Source organism: Tinamus guttatus, unplaced genomic scaffold, assembly GCF_059628265.1.
Source record: "Tinamus guttatus ecotype Peru unplaced genomic scaffold, ASM5962826v1 Tinamus_guttatus_pri_ptg000459l, whole genome shotgun sequence".
Taxonomy (NCBI): Eukaryota; Metazoa; Chordata; class Aves; order Tinamiformes; family Tinamidae; genus Tinamus; species Tinamus guttatus.
The window spans coordinates 4,875,875-4,897,348 of NW_028288993.1; the positions used below are offsets into that span (position 1 = coordinate 4,875,875).

Consider the following 21,474-nt stretch of genomic DNA (forward strand, 5'->3'; position numbering starts at 1 on the left):
AAGTAGTAGATAACTCTGTAGCATAATGTAGCATTTGCATTTATTAACTGGTTTACTATGCAAAAATGTTGAAAGATCTTTACAGAAAGTGTTATAAACTTAAGTGACACAGCTGAACCTAACTTGGAATTCTTTACAGTTTAAATATTTATTTCAGCTATAAATTCATAGTTGTTAGCCTATAAATTGTATTCCTAATGCTCTTCCTAAACACCTACAACATCACTGCAACTAAACAAAACAAAATTTCACGTATGCTCTAACTCCAAGTAGCCTTTGTTACCTATGTACGACAGTTATTCTGTATATTCCACCACCACTGAGTAACCACAGCAGAGAGCAGCAGGAAGGGGTTTTCAGGTCCCATTTTGAGCTGGTTCCTCATCCTGTCTCTGTGGCTTTCTGTTTGCAATGAAACCCATGCAATTGCACCAGCCTAGTCAAGCTGTTTAGCCAATGTTTGTATTTCTGCCTCACAAGGTAGCACTGACCTGGAGATGTTAAAAGCATCTGTCTCCAGCACTGCTTCTGGACCTGAAAAAGCCTTTCAAAGGCAGTGTTTGCCATTGTCATTGTAATGTGTAGGGTAAAGGAAAATAAAAAGACCAAAGCAGTCTTGCTTTATATATCGAAGCCTTCAGTGGCTGGTAATTACAAAGAAGGAAAAAACAAAAACAAAACACGAACATCTCCCTTCCCCATTCACCTTAAATTAAGGTATCTGAGTGCAGAGCAAGAACTGGGAATCTGAAGTAGGTAAACACACACTATGCAATAAATTAAGAAGCTTAGTTAAACATATTTTTGTCTCTGAAGTCATCCTTTCCTTCAAACTGTACACAGTCTATACACAGCACTGGAATAAACCACCATAATTTTGTATCCATGTATTGTTCACTTGTTTCCAATCTTCAGCTGTACTTTACTAGAAATACAACATTAGTGTCAACGACAAAAAAAAGAACAAAAACTCAAGAAGCCATTTTAAATTGTTTTACTTAACACAGTTTTGAATTCTGTTATTTAAAGGTGGTTACAAGAAATCAAAACAACAATATTAAAACAGCAACTTGTGATCCACAATAAATCTTTCATCCAGTAGTACCTTTTAATTTTTGTTGAAATGATGTCTCCTAGAATTTATTCTCTGATTATATTGGGTATAAATTCAGGCTGGACCGCATCACTGAGCTCATCTGCATACATTTCATATCTACCTGTCATCTGGAAAAGAAAATCATAGCTTAAATTCTGTTTTTGAGCTATGAAAGCACCTCATCAGAAAATACTTGTGTCCACGCTTTTTTGGTTTGCCCAAACAGCGAAATCATAATTCACTGAATATGTAAGATTCCCAGTGCCATAGCATGAACTATTTTACTTTCACTCAACTCATGTTGCCTAAAGCTATACTTTCACCCCCAAAGCAGCAGAAGTGCATTTCTACTCTAAAAAGTGAAAGTTTTAAATTACCACCTTTCTGTCCAGCAGTTCTCCTTCGTGAGCAGACTCATATTTGACATTTAATAATTACTTAAAACTATTTTGATTATCCTAGATAGTTAAAAGCTGAATGTGAAAGCTGGATTTTTTCTCTTGTGTATCAGCAAAAATCTCATTTAAATCAGTTATGCCAGTGAAAGCAAATGACTTTTACCTCTAATTAAGCCTTCAAATTATTATTATGCAACAGATTTGCATTGGTGTCATTGAGGGTATTTGGGCTGAAGCCACTTAATCCATTAATAGTACAAAATATTATTATTGCTCTGTGGTGTTACAAGAAGCTAATAAGCTGAATTATAGCTTTCTTCTTGCTAAAGGCATAGTCTGCAATGTTGACTCCGTAAGGGATGAACTGCTTCCTTCTTACCTGAGTATACTTTAAAATGCAATGAGCACAATTTAACTCTGCTGCTGCTGCTAAATTTAGTGAGAACATTCTTCTAACTTCCTCTTTAGGTGCCACTGGATGCAAATAGCAAATACTGGAGCTGGTTAAATAGGTGACTACTTGCTATCAAGGTTTTTCTCCATAGGGTAAATTAGACTTCATGCTTCCTCACTACCCTGATTTCAACAACTACCTTTGTCTGGGCCACAAAGGAGAAGAAAAGGAAATAAATATTTCCTGTTGTATAAACAAAAGCCATAGTCATTGTCCAAACAAAACTGTAATGTGCTGAAAGCACAAGACTCAAAGACAACAAAAATAAACAGAATTTTATACAAAACAGCTAACAGTCAGCTTTGCTTGCACTGTTTGTTTTTCCTACACAGTACAATTGCTTTTGTTTGAATGCCCCTACTAAGCTGCTACAGGCAATGCTCCATCTGCTTCCTGACACATTACCCACCTCTACACTCTACAAAAAGGACCTCAGGTTTCAGCAGTAAGGCAGAATTAAATGACAGCCTGTCTTAAAAAGAGAAAGGATCTTGGCAGAATTTAAGTACACTACCTTAAAAGCCTTATACTTACACAAGCCCAAATATGTCTTTTTTTTTTTTTTTGTCCTTAGTCACCAGGTATTGTTTAGCAGCATTAACAAAGAAATTCAACTTTAACTAAGAAATGACCATGTTCTAGTCTAGTTTTCACTCAGCATTTCAAACTCTCATAAAGCTTGCATTTTTGTATCAAATTGAAATCAGAACACTGATTAAACATTGCTCAGTAATATAATGCACAAAGTGGTTCCAGACAAAATAGCTCTATAAAAGAAGTGTCTCTGTCTGCAGTAACATTATATACAAAATAATCAGTCATTCTTAACGTGTCTTATTTCAAATATTAGTGATATCACTGAAGAACATACACATACTGTGTTAGTTGCTACCCAGGAGCTTTAGTCTTTTAAATTTTTGTTAGGATTCAATGTTGTATTAGCACAATGTTTGCAGGGCCTACTGAAAACTTGACCAGACTGAAATAAGAAAATAGCTTGAGATTTTTTAAATCTGCATCTTCACTAAACCATTATATAACATAGCCCTGAGATAACTGCCCCAGCACAACCAAAGGGTTAACAAACTGCACTGCTGAAGTGGCAACTTCCAAAAGCTGCTGCTGAACAAACTGTATCAAATTACACCCTCAGGAAAGATGATCCAAATTAGTTTTGGTTGAGAATTACGGAAAAAAAAATTGCTAAAGCCTTTTGGAGAGGTTTGCAGTCACTTAAATCTGGTTTAAGATGAATATAGATGGTTCTTTTCTGTGTGGCTTCAACAAGCCATCAAATTCAGGAAGCTGACTGCAAGAAGTTTACATGCAGAAAGCTCCTATAAGCAAAAAAAAAATAGATTCTTGGGGTTTGATTTTTTTTAATACATTCCACAAAAAATGAACAATATTATCAGTGTTAGATTAGTAGGTTAGACCTAGTCACTCAGAACTCGGCAGTAAATGGTGTAGGAACACAATATAAGAATCACACACAAAATAACACTTCCCTTACTGATCCTTCAAGTTTCTGGCAATCAACACTTAGGGACCAAAGGCTGGCCCTTCATTTAAAAGTTACTGTCCTAGATTCAATGAATGTGTCTATGCATTCATGCCTTTAACGTCCATAAAATCCTGTTCATTTCGCAATTTACGTTTCATTTGCTAAGCAAAGGCTTCCTTATAGCTGTTGCAGCATCATATGATTATGAAAACTGTTTGATTTAGTATCATATGTAAGTTGGTCTTTAAAAAAGGGCTGTTTCTTTATAGTCAGGCTTACCTTAAAATTCCATTTGTCACCAATTTGCCTGCAAAGATTTAAATCCATCTCTACCACCAGAAGTCCATCCTGAGTGCGTGACAGTCCTGGGGTTCTACTGCCATCTGGTGCAGCCACATAACTCGAGCCATAAAAATGCCCCAAGTCATGGTGCGCTTAACAAAATTTTTAAAAAGCATATAATACCATCTGTTAATATATGCACAACTTAACATGCATTTTCCTGTAAAATGTGGTTCACAACATCATTGGGTAGTTCAATCCCTGTACTTTAAGCAAGTCTCTAACCTAAAGGGTCATATCATGACCCTAGGGTAGCTGTAGTTTTAAACTATTTGTTAACTTTCATTCAGCTTTCACAAATAGTAATTTTTAAATGACAGTATTAGCTTTTAACTTATGTATTATTTTGCTTTCTCATTACTAAGTCTGTATGTAAGTAAAGGCTTTGCTTCCATTTTTATTAGAATTTAAATGAATGCTAGATGTCATGCTTTTCCAAAGTGGCTGAAAGATACACACATTCAATGTTCAATGCAAGATCAGAGCTAAAAACACTAGGATCTGAAGCAGGTAAAAGTCTTACTTAAAATTACACAATGCACAACAGCAGTCCCAACTACCCTAGCATTGGCTAGGATAGCTGCCTTGGCCCAGGCACAGGGAGCAGAGCTAACATTTTTTCGGGACTTCCCAGTCAACAATTATTAGCAATGTGCTTTCTGAACATACCTTTCCTACCATCTCCAGAAGTAAAGGCATTTTTGTAGTATTCCTGCAAAATAAAATGAATATGTAGGTGGCAGTATAATTCCATTTCATTCAATAAATCCTTACTGGTCTATCAGATTAAGCATAGCATTTTGCATAGATCTATTAAAACTTTTCTGGCTACTATCTGCCCTGTCTAAAGAAGGGAGTCATTGGAGGGGGTCTAGCTTCTAGATTCACACTATAGACCTGCTAGGATCTTATGATGGACTAGGTTGGAAAACAGCATTTTTTTTTTTTTTTGTACAACTGCCTGTGATTCATTCCTAACAGTTGTGTGCAGGTGAGAAAAGGGCAGAAGAATCCCAAATCTGGATTTGGAAGAGAATTTTCTTTTTCCTTATAAAAGAAAATGCATTTAGGGTTTTCAGGCTAAATTGTGGGCAACATTCACTTTGATTATAGGATTTAGGCAGCCAGAAAGAGGCAATACCTGGGTAACAGCAGCCACGTCTGCATCACAGGCTTGAGGATATGGTTCACTTTCATTCTGGCTAAGGGAACACTACTTTAACCATAGAAACTAGGAAAATTAGCAAAAAGAGTGGGCACCTATTACAGAGAGAGCAATTCAGGAACAGGAAGCAGCTGCCAGCAACAAGGCAGCTCTCAATCCCCTTGCTAGCACCAGTGCATCACTGTCCATCTTTAAAGCACATCATAAGCACTAAAAGACAGAGGCCTTCCACAGGAATCTGTGTATCCTAGTGCTATTTAATTCATGAATCAGAATTAACACATGCTTCAATACAAATTTATGAAATGAAATGACAAAGTGAAGATACTTACTGTTCCTACTCTGTTGATGGGACATGTAAAGCAGTGATTAGCTATGGCAGCATTTCTTGCTTCAATTGGCCACATTGACTCACTGCAATAGAGGAACAGGAGAAGGCCGATTTTATTTGTCTACTCCAGAGCAGTCTTCTGCATTTGGATTATTTATCAGTGTGGGACACGGTACATTTTCTATCGAATCAAAGTTATTTACGGAAATGGACCTTGCTGTTACGGTTTAAAGCTCCTCACACACACAGCCAAAATACAAGTATTTTCTGCTCAAAGACAGGTATGAACAATTTTATGCAATACCTAAAGATTTAAGAAATAAGGATTTTTCCTGGCAAAAAGAAAAAACAGCTCTCAAGATTTTCAAAGCAATTACAATTAATATAGAAACTTTTACTCTACAAAACGATGCAAAGAATTTACACGCGTGCTTTCAGATTTCATTCATTTTCAATGATCCAAATAATACAAAAGGATCAGAGTAGTTAATGGAAGTTCTCAGAGTCCCAAAGTGAAGATGAAAAAAATTTTATGTCTTGTGACAATACGCACCAGCCAGATTCTAAGTACTAAGAAAGTTAGGCAAGTGTCTAAGACAGTTATGGCAATTGCCATTAATTTCCCAATCAGACCCAAGAATCTTAAGGGATGGCCACATTTGATTGAAAGAACTTGGTTTACTGTCTTTTTTTCTCAATTGCTCCAAGTCTGGCTGCCGGCTATTCTAAGAAAAAGGGATTTTATTAAAAAGCTCCTGCAAATTACTATTTCACGGAAGAAGAGAGACAGGAAGAAAAAGCTATAGCCAATAAGTTACCCTAGAGACAGTTTTCTATACAAGCTTCAAGAGTCCTCTTCCTGTAGTAAAAATTATACACTTAAAAACAATCAAATGAAAGGCAGTATTTAGGAGAGTGAAACACCCAGAGTAGAATGAAGTTCTACATGAAGACAGAATAATTTCTGTTTGCTCTCTTTTTAATGGGCTCTAAGCAGACAAACATCACAAGCATTATTCTAGTACTGATATTCATAAAATGAACCCAAATTGTGTATTCATTCAATTCTCTTCGAAGGATATTTTCCAACATTACACAACCTAAGTAAGACACTTTAATATTGAAAAATAAAGGCAGTCTGAACGGCAGAATATTTGATCTAATCTACAGTTCTGCTCCCCAGACTCACAAATACCCAGTTCTCTGAACTAGACTGCTTGTGGATATGAAATTCATATGCCTCTGTAATCTGTTTTTCACAATTTCCACACTACCGTGAATTGTCTGTGTTCAAAAATTTTTCTAGCTGGTAAGCAACAAAAATTGCTATGAATATTCTCAAACTTTCTTACAGAGCTATAAAAACTCCAAAATTGCATTAAATAGGTGAAGAGAGGGAGCTGGGGGAATCCTAAATGAAATATTAAAAGGCTTCTCCTCTTTACAATTTACCACTCCTTTATCCTCCTGCATTCTTGGGCAGCAAATCTGCATTGCTGAATACTTTATACTTTTAGATTTACACAATTTACACTGGAAAAATGTCTTCTATATTTAAAGAAATTAAACATTTTTTTTTCTTGCAATTAGTGTGTGCACACATGTCCAGCCAAACACAGAGACAGGAGGCATGAGAAAGAACTTCAAGTATTTTGGGAAGAGATCAGTACACTTTTATTTTATTTATTTTTTTTTTTGCTTGCAGTTGAAAACTATTTGAATTAAAAAAAAAACAACAACAAAATATGCTCCTGTTGAGTTCCCAAAAAATCAACTCCGGTGCTGTAAACTCAAAAACACTTCAGCTAGCCCCAACTGATGACTTGAACTCAGAAAGGAAAGGCCTTTGTTCCAAAGAACTCCATACAAAGCTAACTACCTCTAGTGAAAAGGGTAGTTTAAAATAGTAACACCTAAAATCCTGAATAAGCTATCATCACCTCCTCAGTCACATACATATAAACATCTTATATGGTTAAATTGCTTTCCAGAGCCTACCCTCACTATCTGGGGAGGAAGCACAATTATTGCATCATGTATTAAGCTTATGGCTGACACATTCAGGAATCCTGCACCTCAACTTGAAAATAGTCCAATCTGTAACTTCAGCAGTAAGGCAAAGAGCAGAAAACAATGAGACTAACAGGAAGCCATGGTCATTTTGGCAAGAAGAGTCAAGGTTTCTGCATAAAGGAAAGTTTTTAAAAATTATTTCACATCACATTGCATCCCAAGCAATACACAGCCTGCGTCGGGCACAGTGCTTTGGAAGCATGTCATGCTTAAAGGTTATTATAATGAAATGCGACCCATGTTGATACTGTAAAAACACAGAATACTCAAGATCTAATCCACACATTAATCATTATGGGCTAAGAACTCTATCTTCTTAGTTCAGAGAGTGAGTTTTCTTTAGGAAATCAAGTCAGTAGGGTGCAATTAGTGACAATCTGTAGAAGATTAATCTCAAGGGAAAGTTTACACTGGTGTAGTCTGGTTCAAGGGGCCTGAGAATCGTAAAATGATCAGCAGTAATATAAAAAAAAAATTCTGAGAAAAGGATTTGTCAGCTTGGCTCTGAAGACTGCAATTTAATAGTGCATTTACGGGCTCCTAGGTAGAGGATGGATCTGGCAAGCTAACCTAAATGTAAATTAGTGCCATCTATCATAAAACAAAAATACTACACACACAGGAGAGGGGGAAAAAAAAAACACATTAAAAAAAAAAAAAAACACTACACACACTAAAAACCAGCCATTAGCTTCTCTGTTTCAACAGGACGACCTGCAGATATACAAATAAAGCTCTGGAAAAGACCTAGTGACTGGGAGCAGACTGATGCCAATACTCAAGATGAAGAATGCAAATTCCTCTGTAAGGAAAACGGAGGTGATACCTGAGGTTCTAAGACCTCAGCACAGTACACCTTGGAGCCAAAGCAAGAGGCTCAGAGGTTCAGTTAAGTCAGTATGCAACAGCCTGAAGCAGCCTGAATATTTACCTGAGTGATCCGATAGTGGCTGAAGGGTTAAAGATGATCTCTGCCCCATTGATGCTGTACATGAGCCAATTCAGAGGGTGATGGCGCCCATAGCAGATATTCACAGCAATTGTTCCAAACTGTGTCTGAAACACTGGGTGTCCAGTATTTCCTTCCATGTAGTAGGTAGACTAGAAAAAAAGCAAATTTCTTAAAAAGAAAAAACTCTGAGTTTTTGACTCCAAGTTGTTCTGACACTTTACAATGCCTGATTACCATCTTCAAAAGTCAAAAGCCTGTGAGCAAGCCATTATTTTAGCCCTTATTTTAGTACACAGATGCAAGAGAATAGTGATTTAACAGAAAATGGCTCTCTGAAGTTGATAAGATCAAATTCCAGTTTATTTCTGCCTCCCTTTACTCATACTAAACTTAACACTGCCTTTGACATGCACTCGTCCAGTAACGCTGGAAGCTTCAGCAGAAGCTGCAGAGACTCACAAGCTGCCGAAGTGCAGGCACCTCTCTTAATAAGACCAAGGATTGTGACTTCTCTGGAGAATTTACACATGTAGTAAAAGTACTATGTAGAGAGAATATGAACCCTGTAAAATTAACATGTAATTCCTTTACATTCAACTGTTAATACCAATATACAATAATTTTATGAACATTATAGGTGACGTCAGTATATAGCTAAGATGGGTTATTTGAATTTCAATATGACTATTGCTCTAAACTAACAGAAGGCCTCAAAGAACAGGGAAAAATCACAGGACAAATCTAGATAGCACTCCTTAAAGAACCTGGAACAACTGCTGCCTTCAAAGATCTCATTTCCCATATGCTGCCAGTTTTATCTTATCAAATCAAACATTTCTAAACAGTTAAAGATGCACTGGTTCCTGTAAAAGACTATGGTGAAGAGAAGCAGAAGACACAACTATCGAGAGGGACAAACATCCTGATAGAGGACTAAATGAAATCTACAGAATGGGTCTACCCAGGTAGAAGAAAAGAGTAAGAGTATGGGTGGAGTCATTCAGTTCCTGGAAATCACTAATTTAACCTACAGTGATAAACAACAAACGAACCAGACAACCCACACACCACAGACATGAAAAGAAAGAGTACTAAGAATATATATATATATAAAAAAATAGCAAACAAAAAATAACCCACATCATTTTACTGGTACTTAAAAATTCTCTATGCCCATAACTTGAGTTTTCTCTAATTTTAGTGCCTGAATCTCAAGGATACATTAGGGATAGAACGAGCAAAGGCCACTAAAATGATTAAGGGAATGGAGTAGCTGCCCCATGAGAGGAGACTAAAAGGCCCAGTGTCTTTAATCTGCTGACAGAAGGCTGATTTGTACAAATGAAATGCACAAGTAACAAAAGCAGTAGATAACACAAATGCAGAAATCCTGAAAAAGCAGCAGATATCTCTGAAATTAGTAGTCTTGTTTAAACCAAAGTTTTTTTGTTTGTTTTTAAACATAGCATAGAGAGCTCTTCTGGAATTTGCTCCTACAAGAGCAAATCTGTGCAGGCAGATTTTATCAGCAAGTTCAGAAGGGACTGGACAAAATCACGGGCAAAAGGTCCACAAACGGATAAGAAACAAAACAGCCAGGAATGTACTATCTAACATTCCTAATATGACCACCATGGATACCGAGGGAGTGCAAATGCCGCAAACAGTGGCCAGACTCATTCCTAGGAGTATATCCTTGTAATGATCTCAGAGGCAGAAGGTAGACAACCCACTGGTCTGACCCAATGAGGCATCTCTCTCACCATATGAATGGCATGTTGTAAAATAATTAACTTTTTCCCCTGAAACTGTCTGTCCACTGTATCAGCAACTGCTATTAGTCTTGAAGGAAACAGAATCCCAGTGTCAAGCCTACAGTAAGCACAGTAAATGCTGAGAAAGTATCCAGAAATCCAGAATCTCATCTAGAGGTCAGTGAACGGCACACTGGAAGCAACCGATACAACTCTGAGGGGGAGCATGCCCAGAAATCAAGAAGGGCTAGAGGTTCTTTCTGCCTGGTACATGTGGTAATCTCAGGTTTGTTATCTGCCATCAGTTCTCGTGAAATTGCAGATTACCCTGGGCATAGATTTTTGTCTTCTTTCATGTCTGTAGAGAACACGCCATGTAGCGAGTACTCACATAATCCTGTTTCAAAACAGTTCTGACTAAATATTTTTTCCATTTTTTTCTTCTATTCTCAGTTTTCTTTTATTACAATAGGGGAAGAAAAACAAGAATGTTAATTGCTTCAGGGAATTCATCAATTCTTATTCTTTATTCCTCAGAGGACACAGTCATCTCCAAGCAACTAATTCTGATGTCTCAAGAAGGATTGATTTTTGTTTATTTATATGCCCTCCCGCACATGGCTGAAGAGGTTAGAGACCAGTCTCTTCCCCCTTTGCATTTTGCATTGATTCACCAAGGATGATTGTAACGAGGCTGCTTTTCCAACCTGTTCTACAGACACAATTTATACAGCATAAATTTCAACTTCTTGGGGGATAGGTTTGTTGATTAAAAAAAAATATATTACACAAGTATAATCCTTCCTTGGAGTTTTGTCTGCTTCTGAAGTTTCTCTACGAGAACAGGTCAGCCTTAATACAATTCCGAAAGTTCTTCCTACTTCTATTATCCTCAGGATAACAATTCATGAGCAGAATGGGCACAACGCTTTCCTAGCAGGACTAGTCAAAAAGTCAGCACTGTTTGGGTAAATACTACTCACCTGGTATAATAAAAGAGATACAAGAACTGTCAACTCATTATAATGTCCTGGCAATATTTTAATAGATTGTGTCCTGTGATAATTCTGGAACTAACTCATTTTAATAATTATATAAAACCTCCAAAATAACTATAGTAATACTTCACATGGAAAAGTAAACATATTTTTATAAGCAATTATTAAATAGTTTATAATTTAATTCTTTAAGTGTCTTTCATCACAATTCCATAGTTAGATTATTCTTGGAATCTGTTGATGCTCCACAGACTACTGTCTGGAAAATGGAAAGACACTGTATTTTAGTAAGAGATTTTTGTGTGTGTGTGGTTAACAAGAAAGGCATCAAGAATGTGCAAATAAAATCCTCAAATTTATTTGTATTTATACTTATATTTTATACAGCATTGTTTGTTCTTGTTTTGCTAGCCAGAAGACGGCTCAGACAAAATAATTTTAAAAAAATGTAATTATTAAAGATAGAAGTCAGGCTCATGCCTGTCAAGCCTGTGACAGAAGTTCACTCTGTAAAAAAATATTAACAGCCTCCTGAGAAGAAATATAAACCAGTGTAATCAGGTCTAAACTTCCAGAGATCTTAAAAAAACAAGAAAACAAACAAACAACAAAAAAAACCCTCATCAAAAAAAAAATCCCACAGTTGAGTTCTTCCCAGCTTAGTGTTTGAACATTTGGAAAGGGAACAGAAGGAATTGTGGGTATATGGTTACCAGTGCTTTGAAGAAATGCCTGTTAATTACCTACTTCAGCTGACAAGGAGAGATTAAGTTAGGCAAGACAATGTATTTTTAGACTTTAGTTAATTTTTAATCCTGATCTTTCTACATGTGGTAACTCTATGAATAGATAAACACATTTCAGACCAAGCAATTTCTTTCTCACATTGCTTTTACTACCATCAGTTTCTGAAGTTGATTCTAGAGCACAGTTTAAGAACAGCTGGGGCTTCAACGGAAGTGATTAGTAAACAGAATATGCTATGAACCAGTGATTCACTCACAAGTGTAGTGATTTAGGGATTCCACTTGAGAAACGTAAGCATAAGAACTGTAATTTCCATGACAATCCCATGGGCAAAAAGAGATCAAGACCATAAATATTACTCACACCTGAACCATGAACCACTTCCTCTCCAAATTAAATTAAGTCAAACAGGTGCAAAAATTCTCTGAGACCATCACACACAAGCAATATAACACAGCTGTGAAAGAATTCTGTTACAAAAGTCCTCAATAGTTTTATAGTTTCTATCAGGCCAATAAGACTATATTCAGTGTCACTGTAAGGGTCACCATTCTCCATTCGCAATAAACAAACTTGTTATATTACTATAATAATATAATTTTACCCGGGAAAAACTGTTATGATGCTTAGTGAACCACATTTTCCAAAAATACATTACATTTCCTTCCACTGTGGCTCTGATACAAGATGGGCAAGAACTGCAAAGCAAGATTAGCTTGATTATCATAACACAACATCTCACCTCATTGAAATCTCCAATTCGTGGAATGTGATTTTTCCTACTTTTGCCAAGGACAGCTCCAGAATTAGAGATGACGACTGCAGTATTCCAAAGAGTTCCTCCATGTATTTCATCTCGCTCCAGGATTGGAGATACCACAACCATATTGTATTTCTTTGCCAGCTATACAAATTAATATAATTTTTCTATTACACATACAATTCTAGGGTAATTAATTATTTCACCTTATGTTCATACAGAAGCATTAAAAATGCTTTCATTTTGTGCATTATTTTGACTATTATAAAGTGCTAATGCTTAATCACACTGGAACCACCTGTGCTGCCACTTTCTCCAAAGATGGATGTATCACTGAGGGCCTTCCACCTAAATCAGTCAATCAGAAATGCAAGGTACCAATTAGAAAAAAAAAAAAACAAAAACCTAACAGCAGTATTAAATCTACAGGGCTGACACCTATCTTTGTAACAGGACGTGACACTGCTTTCATTCTGGTATCCCACTTATATGAATTTGTTTAGCAGCTCAGCTTGCTGAAAAAAAATACTCAAAATTATGGGAAATTTTAAAATACTATAATGTATTAACTATAAATGTTGACAAATATAGGTGTGAGAAATATAGCACTATCTGGCTGCTAGTTTATTAGTACATTGCTGTCTTTCACACCTCTTTTTTTTTTTAATATTTCTCTGAGCTTCCATAACATCAGTAATCCCACAGTGAGAATCAATCTATACTTGCCCTAGATCAGACTGAAGATAAACACAGGACGTTATATAGGCCAGGTCATATCTGAACAAATTTAACTCCATAACAACCTTTTGTGAATACTGTAGTAGAGAAATCATAAAAACTCCTTATTACAAGAATTAGTTGTCAGAATACAAAAACATACTGTCACTTCTGCAGTCAGCAGTCTCTGGAAGAAAAACAGCCAGTCACATCTCCATAGCTGCATAAAAAAGCTCCCAACGTTTTTTTTATCATTTCACAGAGAGATGTAGAAGATTTCTGTGAAAGCATTTCTTTTCCAGAAAGGGCTAGCTATTCCTCTCAGGACCATGCTTCACGCAACTATTTTTTAAATGCTCATCTGTTCTATCCAAGAAATGCCTTTTCAACAGAAGTTAAAGATATCTGGCTAGAAAATTGCTTCTCACTGTAAAACTCTGGAATAGTTAAATGCAGAAATCTTCCAGGCTAGAAGTCAGTCTATAAATGCAAAGTAATTTAAAGAATATTGAGCATAGGTAGTGTTGATCAGTTCTGTTTCACTCGCTTCCTTAGTATTTGCCAAACAAGTTGAAAAGTTATTTTTATTATTTCTATTTTATCAGTACTAGAAAACTGGCATATAAAGAAGTTCTTGCTCATCTGTGGCAATTACGGCTTCGGGGATGGCAGGGAGGTGAGTTTGGCACATTTTGTTTTATTTGTTTACCTCTTGGCAGAATTTTGTTGTTGGCCCATCCTCTGCTGACTCTGCAAATTCAGTCCAAGGAAGCTTCTCTCTTGTACAAAATGCAAAGGGCATGGCTAGAAAACATCAGTGCAAGGCACACTTTACAAGAGCATCCTGTCACTCAAAAGACCCACAGGTAGTTCTGTTTCCATGAGCACATAAATCATTAAACATTTCAGAACAACTGAAATGTTCTTGCTCAAAGTACAACTCTTTTTGTACTTATTTACCAATGATGAGGAATGTTGGGCCCATACATAGCCCACTTATTGTGCATTATATTAGTCCTAAAGGAGGTGAAGATCTAAAATACATCCTAGTCACTACTACACACTTTCTGCAAACAACCTATTTCACAATGGGGTCTTCATTTCAGTTTTGGCTCCTAATAAGCTTCGAGGACTCCATTTTAATTAAAATTTATTTTTATTTCTTAATATGTGTCTACATGAAAAAAGTTTTAAGAGAAAAAATGAGGAAAGGATCACAAAGGATGACACACAAAAAAGGAGTGTATATTAAGTTATTGCAACATATACCCCTTCTACAGACTTCACACAGATCTTGTACACAGTTCTACAAAGACTCTTTGTTTTTCTTTAAAAAAAATATAGTAACAGTCAACTGTTGTAACTTGGAAGACTTCTGTTGTTTGCCTACAAGCCATATTTCAAGTCCATTAAAACAGAAAGAACCTGACCTCTGACAAGCTAGAAGGAATCTGAGAAAATACTCACTCCAAGCCTCCTGGAAACAAACTATGTTGACCCCACACATTGCTGCCACCTCCACAATCTCCTCGATTCGTTTGTGCAGCGCAGCCACCTGATTGTGAGACGTTTCACACTATAAAAGAGCTGTATGTTCTAACATACTCACATATTAGTAGACTGGTTTTACAATCTTCATTCACATTAAATATTTTTATCTTGTTCTGTACTTAGTCCCAATGCTTTCCCATTACCTCAAGAAGTAATAATTTATGAGCACTGATATCAGAATTATGACCTAGAGAGTTAAATATAGGTTGTAAATAAATATAGGTGGTAAAAATAAAGCTGGAATTTTCAAATTCCACAGTTGCCACATTTAAATATCTAAGCCAGACACTGTAGATTATGGCCAATGATAGCTCTACATCTTCAAAGCAGCAGCAAAAAAAACTCTTTAGTTGCTTAATGGCAGCAACTGCCTAGCAATTAAGAAGTTTGACTGCCTAAGCCGTTAAGAAAAACTGAATTCAAAATAAAGTACTCAGAGTGTTACAGCATGAAGTAAGGATAGTCCATTTCCTCGGTTAACTTGGTTAAGAGCAGCAAATCCTGCTGACACATGTGAATCTTAGATACCTTCTAGAAGTTATTAACACCAAAGTGTTTTCTCAGTCCCTCGCCCTGAGATCTAAGTAGATTATTACCAAGAAAAACAAGATTTATTAATTAAAAAAATTTTGTTTCAAAGTATTTTTTTTCCTTTGAGCTACAGTTAAAAGTGAGCACAGATACAGCACTTTTTATTGATACTTTAATGTATTAATAGCAACAACAAAAATGGATGCAATACAAGTCTACAATAACTATACACTGAGTTTGTATATACTTACCAAAACAGTTATCTAGTAGAGGTCTGTCTTGTGAACAAAATTATTACTCCAGGAAATGTCATATATGTGGTAGCTTCTTTCATTTTTTAAGCAAAACTTTTAAAAGTCTATTTCTACATAAATGTGCTTTTTTTCCCCTAGATGTTAAGATGTGGCAGCCGCCTTGCAATATGATTTAGTTTACTGCTGTACAAAGAGTAATATAGCTTTATTAATCCATGTTTGTGCCAATGGATCCTCCTATAATGCAGGATTTTTCAATCAAACCAAGAAGGGCACCTATGTTTTCCATGGATTATAATCTGTGCTGTATTCAGGAAAATGAACGTTGCTTCATTTTTACAAGCAAAGACTTTTATTTACAAAATCAGTGATTAAATATTTAGCTATGGGCAAATTGCAAGTAGATTGGGTAAGTCACTCAATAAACACACCACAGACATTTCTGAGGAACAATAAACTTTCATGTGTCATTCTAACTTCTCACAGTAAAGGATGTAAAGAGAGCATTGGGCCCTATGTTGTTGCCATACAAACAGTATGCATTTCATGATGGAGATTAACACCAACAACTAAAGGGTGATATTTCTCAATCCAATAAAAGAGTTACAAACAAATGGCCCACATAGCAGCTTTTCTACCTGGATTGCCACTGCTGTGTCAGTGGGAAGCGGGATTTTATTCTGTATCAGTCCCACTCGAGCAATGCGGGGCCTTCTCAACTGCTCCGGAGCAGCTTCAAATCCATAGCCCTGCAGCTCAAAATCTCTTTCCTGAGCTGCGGACACAGCAGCAGCTGGCAAACAAAGTTTTCTGCAATAAAAGACATTGCAAGCTGAGCCAGTCTCTTTTTTTCATTTGGGGTGCAGTAGGCCCAAGGGGTAACAGCACCCTCCACCCCTGCAGCCCCATTGCGGCCTCAAGTTCCCATGCTCAGGCTGCGAGAGGGAAGGTGAAATCAGCTCATGGGCAACCTCGCAGCTCTCCTCCGCAACCGCAAACTCCCAGCCTTGACTTTGATCACTTAGATTTGCAGAGATTCGCACCTTACTAAGAAATCACAGAGCTCACACCTACAGGCTCCCACCTGTAACTCCCAGGTTACACTTTCCCTCCAGTCTAGAGCACTTTTATCTGCGTTTGCTCCCCACTTTACCTACCCCAACCCCCCAAACCACCCCTCAGCTCCTCCGCTCCAGCCAGCCGCTCCCTCACACCACTCCACTTCCCTCCACCCCAACGGAGGGCTCCCCTACAGCCGCCTCGGCACAGCCCGAGCCGCTCACCCGCGCCCTCCCGCCTTTGCCCTCCCCGGCGCGCACCTCGCCTCGCCGCCGTACAGGATCCGCTTCACCTCGGCGAGCTCCTCGGGCGGCACGTACCGCTCCAGGCACGACTCCACGGACCACGCGCCCGCGTCCATGGCGCTGCCCGGCACTGCGGCGAGGCGCGGGGCGCTGCGCGCGTGCGGGGCGTTGGGCACCCGCCCCGGGCGACCGTTACCGGCGGCGGCCACGCCCCTTTCTCTCCCCCCTGAGGCGTTCGGCCCGGCGTGAGGCGCCCGCGCGCGACGCAGCTCGCGGGTGGCCCCGGGCCGGTGCCTTGTGGTCCCTGCGGGGCCTGTGTTGGCCCCATGGCCATCCCAGGAAACAGTCAAAACGGGCTGAGCCCCATTACTGCTGGGCCAACACCTCAGCTCAAAATTGGTTGAAAGCATAAGTGTCTTTAGGAGGAGTTTGTGAAGATACTCTTCAAAGAGGCTTAGAAAGAGGAAAGGGATCCTCAAATACTGTAGTTTCCACAGCGGTTTTTGTGAGGGTCTGTTTTAGTTGTGATAAGACACTGAAGAACACGCAATCCGTTTTGGTCTCTTAGTTCCCGTGTAGACTTTCGCATTGATCTTCTGTTGCACAGAGTTTAAAGACCTGCCAGCCGTGAGCTAAGGAAATGTTCCTCACGTGCCTTTTAAATTAGCTAGTAAAGCAATTAAGGATCATCAGAAGAAAGCTATAATGTAACTATCAGTTACGAATCAGTTTTTATCAGAAAACAAGTGCTGTCCCCAAGACGCATTCCAGGCCCAGTATCATTAGAAATTCATCCTGGAAACAAGTTAATGTCAGAGCAGAAATCAAAAAGTCTATTTGGCTCAAAGAAAAATGTGTCTGAATAGAGGGTATTTCTCCTTGGTTAGGTATCATGAGGCCATCCTGCTTAAAGCAATTATTAGCACCAGAAGTAACTACTGGCTGCTCTTTCTGCTTCAAAATGTGATTGTGAAATGAAGAACGTAAACTCACGGAGAACTGAAGAAGGTTATGAAGAAGATGACATGCAAATGAGAAAACAGCTTATTGAGTCCAGGGATGGCTACAAAAGTCTAAATATTTCCCCCTGATTTTAAGCATTGCTGTATGTGTCTTCTGGAAGCCAGAGCAATGTTCTGCACTGAGCACCTACAGCTATCAGGCATTTTAAGTTAAATATTAAGCTTTTCAGGCCATCTAATATTTAACTTTAAGCAGAAAGAATCCAGGGACAAGCAGGTTTCATCAGGGCATTTTGAGTTGTGGTTTCCTTTCATCTACTCTTTTTAACCCAGGAAGATGCCGCAATGCTCTGTACGCGCGGCAGGCAGCTGCGCTGTTCTGCTGGCCCCGGAGGGAGTACAAACCCTTGGGGTGACTCCTAAGGGCTGAGGAACTTTTAGATAGAAAACAGGAAAATCCTTTAGTCTTTGGGGGACTTTTCAACATAAGCTAACCACAGGATGTACGTATGGATAAGCTTGCACGTAGGATTAATGTCCTACAGCAGTCTTAATGTTCATGAAGCAATGGCCTAAAAGACTGTTCTAAGAAATCGCTTTTCTTTCCCACACATATGACCAAGGTACAATAATAAGCAGTAATTGATAGTTACATGGTAGTTTTCATCTGATGATCCTTAATTGCTTTTAGCTAATTTAAAAGGCACGTGAGGAACATTTCCTTAGTTCATGGCTGGCAGGTCTTTAAACTCTGTGCAACAGAAGATCAATGCGAAAGTCTACAGGGGAACTAAGAGACCAAAAAGAAAATTAATTTCCATGTCAATACTCCCAGGATGTTAACCAACAGACAAAGCCTTTCCAAACAGATACTTAGAAAGAAGCAGGATGGCCTGGCTTTGTCTGGTAACTCGTCACATTTCTTCTGATGGGACTGCAAGCTAAAGAGAAAAACAGCAGGTCTATTTTGTATGCAGCTCCTGAAGAAGGTCACGTAACTGAACTTTTCTCCTCAAGCTTCTATTCTTAGTGTGAACTTTCACTGACTTCTCTGTTGGTGCCTTGTTTATTTGTAATTTGTTAGGTTGTACTACATGTAGGAAATGGACTTCATGGCAATAAAACCGAAGCCCCTGAAAAGAATACTCATGGACAGTCAAGATCTGGGGGAAAAAAAATACATTTCCTGTGCGGCAACTATCCTGCAACAACATTATAAGTCCAGACAGCAAGAATAGGAAATGACAAGCCTAGAATTACTAATAATGATGAAAGGAGATCAGGCTATTCCATAGGGACCATGCGTATATAAAAGTATAACTCTAGCCAACACAATAAACCTTCAAAGCACGAAATGTTAATATTCAGCAGGAAAGTAACCTAATAAAGGAAGATGCCTTCCATACCCCAGACAAAAGCATATTAGAGAGAGAGCTTGAATATAAATCTCAATGTTCCACCTCAATCATTGCAGTTATATTTTAATTACAGTGCTAGAATCCAGATCTTAATTCTGGTTTTGACTTCTTCAGAGCTCTGTATTCAAACTTATTCCTCATTCTGCACTACCTGAACTAAGTAGTTATTCTGGGAAATAGCTGAATCCTCTGGCATAAACCCAGGCTGTGATTATTAGTTTACAGAGAAAATTAGTACAAAACAGTTCTGAAGCGTGCATAGTTTTCCTCTTTATTGCCCTCAGTCAGGGTGGTCCAGCATGTCAGCTAAAGAAATTAGGACCACATGGGTATATCTGCATAGAAAGCAGTTTTGCTACTGTGGGGAAGACCTATGTTACACAGATAACATCTCAAAACGCAAACTGGGTTTTGATAATACTGGTCCACAGCCTGTGCTTCGAGACTGTTCCCAAGAGTTCCCATAAAATCCCACAATAGCACCATGGCATTAGTCAGAAGCACCCTGGAGAATGAATTTAAGAGCCAAACATCTAGAGTTCAGGCCAAAATTGGGAGCGACCCAAAAACAGACTTAAACAAACAAAGTCTTTCCACTGCAGCCCAGGATAAGAGCAAAGGCTGAGTAGCATCACACATCAGGGCTGGTAGACAGGACTGCAAGCAAAATTTCTGCCTCTCCCTCTAAATCAGCAGTATGTAATTATATCCCCTTTGAAACACACAGCTTCTTACAAACCGTGCTACTGTCTTGTAAATTGTGTTTTTGGACACTTTTTCTGCTGTCATTCCTTGCAGTGAATCACACAGAGTTCTCCAGAGCAGTTAAATAAATCAATAACTGGCATCCTTGATGCGCTGGCTGTCTCAGATCATCCATAGGGTCATGCTCCTTGATATTAACACCTATCAAGGGATTTAAAAGTGCACATGGACCCAGACATGCCCTGCAAGGCCATACAATATTGATGGCCCTTTTAAACCTTCTTTCTAGCTGCTGCCGCACCCTTTTAGAATAACCTCGTACACTGTCCTGTTCCAGTGGCCACAAAGTGAAATACCGAATTGTACTGCAAACTAGATCACTGAGATCTCTAGAGCAGATGCATTGCTTTGTAGCTAATACAGATACCTTCACCTCATGTAGGGATATACAAAAATATTTCTTAGAGACACATTTTGATTCATAACATTTCAAATATCAGATGTAGACACTGAAGGGCAATCAGCAAAATGAAAGCTGTGAGAGAAGAGACAGCTCTAAAATGCAAGACGATAAATACCACTTCATGCTTCATGGTACTTAATAGCTAGAAAGGAAGAAGACAGGAAACTTTCTTTTTGTCCTGCATTGCTTTCTAGATCAATAAAACGAAACTTTAGAGGTGCTGTGATGTAGGAAAACTAAAACTCCCTGTTTCTTAGACACCCCAATGTACCATGACCTCCTGCTAGTAACACAGATGGTTTCATGCTGCTTACAGGCATAGAGTTCTTCTACTGATTCTACTTAAATCTTTAAAAACGTTCATACTGGTTTTAGAAATGGGCTCCTGTTCACATTCTAAGTCGAAATGGAGGTGAGGATTTTGATAGAGATGGAAAATTGTGGTGTGCTTTTAAATGTCATGCCTTTTTGGTAGATTCCGCGAAAGCTGCAGGTACAATACAAGCACCTTTAGAGAATAGGACTCAGCTTACAAGTCTCATACAGTTGGCTTTGTTTCATCTGTCTTTGGCCTCCTGCCATTCTGGAGGCTGATTGAGGGGAAACGGGCTGAAAAACTAAGGAAGTTTATTTTTGACAATACAGTTAGTCAGCTCTCAGACATGCCTGGGGCCAAAGCAGTCCTAAGCCAGCCCCATGTCTGGGGACCGAAACGTAACTTTTCAGTTACCTTTCCCTCCTTCCACATGTCTTGAGCTTCATCAGATGGAACAAGGAAAGCTCTGATCACAGCTTTCAGAGAGTTAATGTGGCTTTGACAGATCCCTCCCGTTGCAAGCACTAGTGTCTTTATAGCTAGAAATATTCTGCTTGTTTGTTTTAAGCCACAACTGAAAAGGTGCATTTCAGCTAGGAGAAAAGAGATAAATCGAGTCATGAATTGATGATCTTCGCCAGTTAACAAAAGGACTCAGAAACATTCCCAAATATAGTTG

The 21,474-nt window shown here is 38.4% G+C and overlaps 1 protein-coding gene across 1 annotated transcript; it reads right to left on the reverse strand.

Moving 5' to 3' along the window:
- Positions 1-1,005: 1,005 nt before the first annotated feature.
- On the reverse strand, positions 1,006-17,077 carry UPB1 (beta-ureidopropionase 1). The gene is made up of 10 exons (XM_088532370.1): positions 16,947-17,077; positions 16,266-16,437; positions 14,759-14,846; positions 14,001-14,095; positions 12,557-12,718; positions 8,295-8,464; positions 5,292-5,373; positions 4,464-4,506; positions 3,732-3,886; positions 1,006-1,224 (listed from the first exon to the last, which is right to left on the reverse strand). Exons 1-10 carry the CDS (start codon positions 17,045-17,047, stop codon positions 1,141-1,143), a joined length of 1,152 nt encoding a protein of 383 aa, XP_088388496.1. The 5' UTR covers positions 17,048-17,077; the 3' UTR covers positions 1,006-1,140.
- Between the last annotated feature and the right edge of the window lie 4,397 nt (positions 17,078-21,474).

What these genes read in the sequence shown, in the direction of transcription:
- UPB1 (XM_088532370.1), bottom strand. Translation starts at nt 17,047, where the DNA reads ATGGACGCGGGCGCGTGGTCCGTGGAGTCGTGCCTGGAGCGGTACGTG. An exon ending in TTGTTTCCAGGAGGCTTGGA is followed by an intron (nt 14,096 to 14,758) that starts GTGAGTATTTTC and finishes GATGTTTTCTAG; the next exon opens with CCATGCCCTTTGCATTTTGT. An exon ending in CCATCAACAGAGTAGGAACA is followed by an intron (nt 4,507 to 5,291) that starts GTAAGTATCTTC and finishes TTTATTTTGCAG; the next exon opens with GAATACTACAAAAATGCCTT.